Raw genomic sequence first — 9,669 nt, forward strand, 5'->3', positions numbered from 1 at the left:
TTTAAAAGCTGAAAGGCATAGAATAAAAATCGGTATGGAACTTCAGAGTTGAGAGTTGTCTTCACAGTTTTTGTACTTCAGAGTATAGACCTTATTCATAAATGACGGCCAATTTATATATTTTTTTGTCCAAGTGCAGATTAGTCTACCAAGTCTCGATACCATACAGTGAATTGAAAAAATTTCTTGCTCTAAAATGAGGCTTGGTAGGCTAATTTGCACATAAGCAAATTAAAACACGTGCCATTTATAAAGAAGGTCTTTTGGTTTCGACTCCGTTTCTGGACTTTGGACTTTTTCTCTTTCCTTTTTTATTTGGAGGGGGCACGGGAGGGATAGGGGGTATCACGGTGTGGCTGCGCATGCGTAAGATTTCTTTGCCTCGTAGAAGGCAGTCCAATCTTGTCCCCAGAGTCCAATAATCTTTTGGTCAACACCAAGAGCACTTCCAATTTGTGCGCAGTCGTAGTGAAGGTCCATTTTTGTAACCGTTGACAGCCACTGTTGTTTCAAATTTTTGAGCACGCGTAGACGACCCGGAAGTCCATGATTTGCAGACTTCCTGCCTTGGAAGTAGCCAGAGTCACTGTTCTTGATGCTCACCAAAAGAAAAGTGGAATGTGGACGAGATTGATGGCAACCCAAGTCGGGTTTGAACTCGGTATATCCTCATTCAAAGGCATCACTACACCACGGACGACTACGCACAGAGTAACGGGGAAATATGTATTAAATAATTGTGTGCGTGCCCGAAAGCTAGTTTTCGTGTTTTCGCGGCTCGTTATGCAATATCCGGTCATCGTATGACTCGGTATCATATCTTACCGGGCTAATTATATTATTTAATAGTTCTCCCGGTGCTGTTAAGAAAAAAAGTATTAAATATTTTTAAATAGCATATGCATCCTAGAAACTTGTAAACCATCTGTTTACTGGTTTTGATTGGAGTCAACGCCGTTAACAACGGTTTTAATTGTAAACAACTATTCTACGATAGCACTTAACCATATGGTTGGGTTACGGAATGTGGACTTCGGACTTCGGACTGCGGAATTGAACTGGATATTGACCAAGATAAATCATTGCAATACTGTGGATTTTAAAAGAAATCAGCTAAAATTCCTTGGAACAAAGTGTAAGCTACCCTTTTTTTTTTGTTTTTTAATTTGCATACATTCACGTCGTTTGCGGCAGGTAAGCTGTTATAAAGAACAAAAACGAAAGTTAAGATTAGAGTAGGCAGTGAAGGATTCCAGGTGCAGGGGACTAAGTAAATAAAATTATCAAAAGATCCCATTTTGGAGGGGGATTGCCCCTAGGGTTTTTCTCAAGCATATATATATATATAGATGAGATATTGGAGGAAGTTTCTTACCTTTGTCAAAATCCATCTGTTTGTTTTTCTTTTCAGAGTTTCAGAGTCCATTTAATTGGGAATATCTTGATGAGAAACTAAATTGAATGGGAGAAAAAGCGAGCAAAGGAAACGACAGACAACAGACAATGATTTTGGAAAATAGAGTTAAGGAAATGACTGAAAGTGCTTTCTCCCGTTCATCTCGTAGAACGATGTTAGACGTGGCATTCTCGGGATTGATGCCGGGATATTATCAACCCTTGTACTTGCAGCGTGATTTAGACATGGGAAGTAGATAAGGAGAGTAAAAGAAAGGATAAGTCAGTCGGAATATTATTCAGTTATGATAATTGCTGCTGAGTGTACGAAGCAAGTGAGCGGCGACATAATTTTTAAAATAATGTACTGTCTGAACAAAAAGTTGGTGTTTTGGGTTGATTGTTGCCGCAGTGAGTAGTGATCGTGAAGCAAACGAACGAGCCAGCTTTAATTTTAAATCGGGAGAATAATTATCACATTTTCTTCGAAACGCGAGGAATTGTGGTCGCGGTGCGAGGAATGTGGTTATGCGCAAAGGAAGGAATGCACGGCCAGAACGTGATTTTTTGGGAGCACCACGGTTACTTATTTAACCTGTAAAACTCAATTTTTACCTTGCATTCTTTAACTCTTAGTTCTATTGCCCACATATCAACAACAAAATCAGCCTCCATTATAATAAATAAATGGTGGCAGTAATTGACAACTTCAACTCAACACAGACTACAGACTATGGGGAGAGACACTGATTTGACATACTTTTAGTTAACTTCAGCATGTTTTTCTACCAGAAATGATATTAATTTATACCACAGCCGTGGTGCTACAGTTTTAAGTCTGCTACAAACTGAAATTATGCTACCTCACGGAGAGTACACAACTCCTTTTAAAAAAGCGCGTCATCTAAGCTTCCGTGATGATAAATAAAGTATCCGGATGGGGACTGAATCCGTCAAACTTTTTCAAGGTCAAAGTCCCACTCCTATTAGATGCAATGCACTTGGTGGTGGTGGTACTTGATGATTCTGTCTTAAGTATCAGGGCGCTAAAAGGTCCTCCGCCGAATAACTGAGGCACAAAGGCTACGGTAGCATTTGGGGATTCATCTGTCAGCTCCTGTTGGAGAAAAAAAAGAGCAAAAACAAAAAGACCTTCACATTTCTTCCTTTATTTCTGAAAAAAATCGGAACTTCACTACCATAGTGGCTAGGTTTACATGAAATGAAAACGGCAAATCGATGCTTGTCATAGAAATATGAAACTGATTCTCTTCTGCTAACTTGTCTTTTTTCTTTGTTTTGAAAGGTTACTTGATATATATGTTACTACCAGCCAAGAAATTAGTTATCATCAAACAAGTTTTTTCGATATTTGGTAAAACGCAAATTTCGGTCTAACGTTTGTCGTTTGTCAGTTCTTATCCTTTTTTTTTTATTGACTTAAGAACTGTCGTTCTTCCTATTGTTTTCTGTGCTTTCTTTGTTGGTTCTGTTGTTTTTTGACCTACAGTGAAGCCCGTTTAATGAGATACGACACCACCCTTCAGGTGGCCTGCGGATTCCAGATCCCAGTCCATGATCCCGAATAGTGCATCTCGAATCCCGAGTTGTGGATTTCGGATTCCAAACTCACGGGTTCCATCGAAATGGATCCTTGATTCCATCGAAATCCGTGGATTCCGGATTCCACGCTCAGGATTTCGGATTCCTAAAGCTCAGATTTGCTAGATGCAGGATTCCGGATTCTTTCACACGGGCGAATGGTTTGCCAATGAAGTGTGGAAATAATTGAACGTTTACAAGCTTCGGCCGAAGTCCACGGCGTTATTGAACTCAGCGCGTCTTGCTATTGGCGCGGCTTGTTCCTTTGGTTGATTAAAAGTTTCCCAATCAAATAAGGCACCAAAGGTCATTTAAGCTATCCAGTGTGCATGATCCACAGATGCATATACACAATGTTGTGATGCTTTTCGATATTACCGGTTTATCACTGAAGCTACTTCAATCGTTACAAAGAGCTTGCGTTGTTAAGTAAAATAAGATTTTCAATCGATTTCTATCTTTACTAACCTTAACTGACACCGCGTCTTCGTTGTAGTCAGCGGAAATCGCATATTTTGAGCCATTTTTCCTTTGGAAAGTCAAGTGAAAAGAATTCACTATTTCAGTGGCTTTAGTGTCCCGCTTTGAAGTAATTTTGCCTGAATAATGTAGAATGTCAGAAATGTTAAAAGAAGCCCCTAACCTTTCCCAGACATGTCGTTCTTTCTTGCCCTACATAAAACAGTATTCAACTTACTTAATTCTCCTTCTCCTGTCCCACTTGAGCTAAGTGACTCGCCATCGAAGGTCATGAATTTTCCGCTTACCATCGACCAGATGAGGTATTTTTCATTATCCCTCATAGTGACAATAATTATTTTCCTGTAGATACAAATGGTTCTACTGAATAAAACAAATAGGGTGGGCATTAAGATATAACAACAGATGCAGACTGGATAAGACATCCTAACGCCCCTCATTAAAACACTAGCATATTCAGTAGTGAGGTGAAACTTTTATATCACAACTCGCTCAAACAATTTGATTGTCAATCATGCAACTCTTTCTAAAGAACCGTAACTTTTAGACGAAAAGGATCTCTTATCAAAGGTTCGATGATTGAACTAGCCGTATTTCAGTAAACGTTAGTTTTAAAATGATACCAGTTAAAATTGCCAATCCTGCCGAGGTAAAAACGAACTTTTTACGCTTTTAAAATTACCTTGTATATACTGCGGAATGATAAGTGAAAATACCTTTCCAAAACTCAAATTTGATTACCAGAGAAATTGAGCTCGAGGCGCAAGGACGCTCTTTGTCTTGTAAAATTTGACAGAACCACTTGATCCAGTCATTTTATACAGAATAAACCGGAAGATTTTAAGAACTGCACAACACTTTAAAAATGTAACGGAAAAAAGGACACATCACGTGGAGCTAAATTGGTGTACCTTTCTACTTGTTAATGGATACCGTCATTTGGATGGTGTTTCATTGTGCTTCTTCCCTTAGATCATGTGAGAGCAAAACGTATGGTAAACCTTTCAAGCTATATTTTTTACCTGGCTTTTCCTAAGTTTTGGTCTCTGAGGACGTTAGGCTCAGCATTTCGAATCGATGAAACGCTTAAAAAAGATCAAAAGTTTTGGACCTTAAAAAGTGAAACAAGTCAGTGCAACTGTCCATTAATGAAAAATATAAAAAACCAAAACACAAAAACTAATTTTTATAAATTTTTAAAATTCAAAATTTTTCCTTTTCTTCTACCTGATTCGTACGATTTTCAGATTGCATTTCACTTTTCTAGGAAAATGAAAAATTGCTGTTAATCTCAATTTCTCAGGATAATTGCGGAACTCTGTTTTCGTTGGGGTAATGTTTCAGCTCGTTTCAGATTGTACGCCGTCAGAGAAAAATCTCGAACATTTCCCTTTCTAACACTTGCTTGCAGTTTTCAAAGATTTGAAAACCTACTACAAGACGTCATTCATTTGTGCACCAAAAAACACTCCAGAGAAAACAGCATTAACAGCGAAACTGTCTGACCTGAGTGTACTTGTTTTTGAAAAAGAAAACACAGATACACAGATATGAAGTCGGCAGCGAGTCTTCTCTGAGATCTCTACATTCATCTTTCGTCATATATAAGAGAATGTCACAATCAATATTTCAAAGGTTCTTTTGTTCGTTTGTGTAAGCATTTTATAAGCGACAAAAGAAGAAGAAACCAGATCCTCGCGGGAAATTAAATCACTAGAGCACATTAGGGAGTTTGTCTGTTTATCCGTGAAAATTGAAAAAAAAAAGCCTGCTTTCGGTAGATAACTCTGACGTTAGAGCAAATGTGCGTCACATATACAAATCTCGCTCGTTTTGCAGGCATTTTCAATTTCGTCTTTCGTGAAAAAACGATGAGGTCACATGCCCCGTACATGCACATCAGGGAGTTAGTCTGTTTATCCGTGAAATTTGAAAAAAAAAATGCTGCTTTCGGTAGTTAACTCTGACGTTAGACCAAAGGTGCATCACATGTACAAATCTCGCTCGTTTTGCAAGCATTTTCAATTTCGTCTTTCGTGAAAAAACGATGAGGTCACACGCCCCGTACATGCACATTAGGGAGTTTGTCTGTTTATCCGTGAAATTTGAAAAAAAAAATGGCTGCTTTCGGTAGTTAACTCTGACGTTAGACCAAACGTGCATCACATGTACAAATCTCGCTCGTTTTGCAAGCATTTTCAATTTCGTCTTTCGTGAAAAAACGATGAGGTCACATGCCCCGTATATGGAATTAACTCCTTTCATAAAAGGGTCTGGTCTTACCACTCAGTTGTCCTCATCCAGATATATTACTCTTTGAAGAGGGGAAAAAAACTTCATCTGTAGTCTTTTTCCAAAATGAGATCTACGTTTCCTTCCTTTTTAATGATTGTGGTGTTTATGTCCAGTGCAACGGCTGCCTGGGGTCAAATATGTGGAAAGGCGAGTGATGCCAGTAAGTGAGTTTTTCTTTTTGTCTTTGTCTTCGTGTTTTTTTGTCTTCAATTGTCGAGTAGAAGTCAGTTCATATAATTTTGTACAGAGACCGTGATGTACATTTCCTAGTATACATGATCTTTACTCTAACAAAATGCCTTCAAAAAATATGGGACGACGCCCAAAATCTGGCTAAATAGAAGGTGCTTTTCTAGATTTTATTGGGAAAAAATTAAGTAAACAAAATTCCTCACTCAAACACGAAAGAGGCTTTGCTAAAACACAAATACCCGAAAAAAAACTTAATGTTAATCGTCGATGGGATGTCATTTGACTACATCTATAAGGGTAGTCATACCCAACATTGCTGGTCAGATTCTAGATCACTGCTGATATTTTCTACTGTATACAAATATCAACCCCTTTATAATAATAATGACCTATATTGAATTGTCAACTGTGTTTTTTTGGCGATGGGGTACTAATTGGGGATTGACACTCTACAAAAGTCACAGAGGGGAAAACCGGCATAAAACCTATAAGACCGGAGTAAAAAACCAACAAACTCAACCGATTTGTGACGCGGTTTGGGAATGGAACCCAGCACACATCGGTGCGAGGCGAGTTTTCTCACAACTGCGTCATTCGAGTTTCCTGAATGCCTTTTCTAACGTCCTATTGGTTACTTTTCGTAACAGATTCACTTGGTCCAAATGTCGACTTATTCGTCACGGATCTTGATCAAGCTCATCATTCCCAAAATCCAATTCCTTTTCGCAAGGAAGTATTGGTTCAAAAGGATTCAAATATCTCACTGACTTGCACAGCAAGCGAACCAGCCAACTCATTCCCGTTACGGTACTATGGCACCTACTTACAACCGTACCTGATTAACTGGTTTGTCAACTCTTCGTTGTTTGAAGTCTCGAATTGCGACGAAACGACCGCCAAAATTAAAACTTGCACTCTGTCCTTGATTAATATACGGCCTCGAGATCAAGGAAAGTACTTGTGCCAGGCTGTTAGTCAAGTGGGATGCACGTATGATGAGTTGTACATCACAGTCGCCAGCCGTAAGTAACTCTAACAGAACTTTTTGTCGTTCTTTATTGTGTGGTATACTTCCATTACGATGCGATTACTGTTATTCTCTTTTTACGGAAACGATATGTCTCATTGAATCGAAGTCGACAATAGCGCTAGGGAAGTTCAAAAAGTTAAGTTACAACAATTTATTTGTTTATTTAATATTCCCACCCGAAGTGCGAGTTAATGCATATAAAGGCCAGCAAATCAAGAGGTTTGCACGACTCTGGGGTAGCTGAAGAGAGGATTTCTCCACCCCTTTTCGTTTATTCCAGCACAACGGCAACCGAAAAGTTGGATAACAACAAATAACTGAACTCCAACAAATTGACCTGCTCCCCCCGTTAGAGTCACCTGAATGTTTTAGGTGTTTTTTAATGTCTTTAATTGCCCAGTTAAGTGCGAGGTCACTTCTACCTTTCGCCTATAGCCCGCACTTTAAATATACATTATATACATTTCTCTCGAAGTGATCAGCGGAATCTAGGCGGTGCTTCTCGAAAGTTCCGTAACTTTTTGGTTGTATTTCGGGTCATATAAAACGCTTTGCATTTTCAAAGAAAGTCATGAAGTCATGAAACCTTCTAATTTGTCTTGGTTTCTCTGGTCTTGAAAACATGTTTAAAGACCTTTTTGTTTTTTGGAATACGCAGATCTTAAAATATAAAACTTTAAGGTAAAGGCTGCCAAAATCATGAGTCTAAACGTTTTCGATCCGTTTGATCATCATGAGATGATGATGATTATTATGAGTCTAAACGTTTTCAATTAGTTTGATCATCATGAGATGATGATGATCAAACTGATCGAAAACGTTTCGACTGATAATTTTAACAGCCTTTATCTTAGAGTTTTATATTTTACATTTATTGGTGAAATGTACATAAGCAGATCTCAGTTTCTCGAATTGATTTTCGATCTCGAAAGGTTCTCAGAGCTTTGGAGAAACAGGCCTACTCCTGAGTGCCTTAAAGCTAAGCTCCAAGCGATTCAAAAGATTTCCGGACAAGTTGCGTTCGTCTTTGGTTTGGCCTCTAATTGGTTGAAATGTAACGCGGGTCCTTAGGGTCCCATAGGTCCCATAGGCCCCATCCTGGTGGACATTCCCTGGCAATGTGTAATGATGGGACTATAAATACGGTTATTTCTTAAAATTAAATGAAAATAAGTTAATTATACTTATACATATGACGAATTCTTATTGTTTGGGGGGATTCCAACCTACGACTTCGTTTTTCTTTCGCCCATCATTCCCACTGGTGCATTACACGTTAAACAACATACATCAATAGTTGCATTTGTTGAAATATTTGTAGGAACATGACTTTGCAACTGAAATATCACATATTTGAAATCAATCCTGAAGGTTCGTGCCATCGACGTAACGTTGCAAAGGATAGGTTCTTGCAACCGATGTAAGTGAGTAACAATTTTTCTTCCCCGCCGAGGGAAGCGGCTGGCATGATGTGAGCGAATACGAGTTAGTGTAAATGAAAGACTTGGTACCTGCTGGCAAAGTAACGGTGGAACCCCTATACAACGTATGAGCAAGTATAGAGGTTGAGGCAGTAAACAACACCACACTTTATTCGCTAAGCATCTTGGGTACAAGAATGATGAAGCAATAGCTTGACACAACTTCCGGTTACCTTAATATATTACACCCTCTGCGCAGCTGGATTCTCCAAGATCCCGTAATTGAAAAACGAGCACATGCATTGTAAGCGATATTATTAGGGCCGTTTATACGAGAGAAATAAGCCGCGGCTTACTCTGGCCGCGGCTTACATAAGACGCGAACACCCCGTATAAATGGTACAAAATCTACGCTCACGGCTTTCTCAAGCCGCGGCTTATCCTGGCCGGGGAGTTTATACTCGTATAAATAGTTCCTTTCGCGTATCATGTACGCCACGGCCACAGTAAGAAGCGGCTTATTTTCTCTCATATAAACGGCCCTATTGTCGAAGACATATCACGAAACTACAACAGAAGCTTCGTTCCAGTTTATCAATTTCAGTTACGATCACGTCAGCGGAAGGGATAAGAACCTTTTTCCTTAATTCAGTCTTTTCGAGTAAAAGGAGTCCTAAAATGTTTGAAATATCGTACCCATATCTTTTTGTTCTTTTGAAATTAATTCTTCAGGTCAGAGGCATTAAGAAAGATGGAATGCAAAGCCGTCAAGGAAATGTGATGACCAAGTTTTAAGTGTCAAATTAAAATCTTCTCGGACTGTTCGGTATATTTGGTACAACAGCCTGCCACCATTTGGTTCTTCTGATTGTCAAACGAAGTAGCACAAACATTACTACCATAATTAAAAGCTAAAATTGTATTCATAGATAAGCGAAGATTGCGTTATAACCCAGCAGTGCATAAGGGTTAGTTAAAATATCCAGGGGCACCCAACGAATCTGTTCCTCACATTATCTGTTCCCCAAAGGAATCTTGCTGGCTGGCAAAAATACGGTTGTTTAGATGGGCTGGCTGGGAAATGTTTTTATTGTGATAGAGGCCTTGCCTGGGAATTACTGACTTTTTTTAGCATTTCAACCCGAGTACGACTAAATAAAAATAAAAAAAACAAAAAAAACCCCTTCCCTCTCCCAGAGAATAGTCACAAACATACGAGGCTGGTCAGAGTGCATTGCGGCCTTGCGGAAAAAA

The 9,669-nt window shown here is 39.0% G+C and overlaps 1 protein-coding gene across 4 annotated transcripts; it reads right to left on the minus strand.

Annotated features, from left to right (window-relative positions):
• Window positions 1–2,155: 2,155 nt before the first annotated feature.
• LOC138059844 (uncharacterized) lies at window positions 2,156–4,630 on the minus strand. Of its 4 annotated transcripts, none has more exons than XM_068905477.1 (4): window positions 4,500–4,630; window positions 3,695–3,819; window positions 3,466–3,596; window positions 2,156–2,512 (listed from the first exon to the last, which is right to left on the minus strand). In XM_068905477.1, exons 2-4 carry the CDS (start codon window positions 3,798–3,800, stop codon window positions 2,300–2,302), a joined length of 450 nt encoding a protein of 149 aa, XP_068761578.1. In that variant the 5' UTR covers window positions 3,801–3,819; window positions 4,500–4,630; the 3' UTR covers window positions 2,156–2,299. The 4 variants fall into 4 exon arrangements, with proteins under 4 accessions (XP_068761578.1, XP_068761579.1, XP_068761580.1 ...); XM_068905478.1 differs by having other exon boundaries at window positions 4,389–4,526; XM_068905479.1 differs by lacking the exon at window positions 4,500–4,630 and adding an exon at window positions 4,194–4,334.
• Between the last annotated feature and the right edge of the window lie 5,039 nt (window positions 4,631–9,669).

Source organism: Montipora capricornis, chromosome 8 (assembly GCF_036669925.1).
Source record: "Montipora capricornis isolate CH-2021 chromosome 8, ASM3666992v2, whole genome shotgun sequence".
Lineage (NCBI taxonomy): Eukaryota > Metazoa > Cnidaria > Anthozoa > Scleractinia > Acroporidae > Montipora > Montipora capricornis.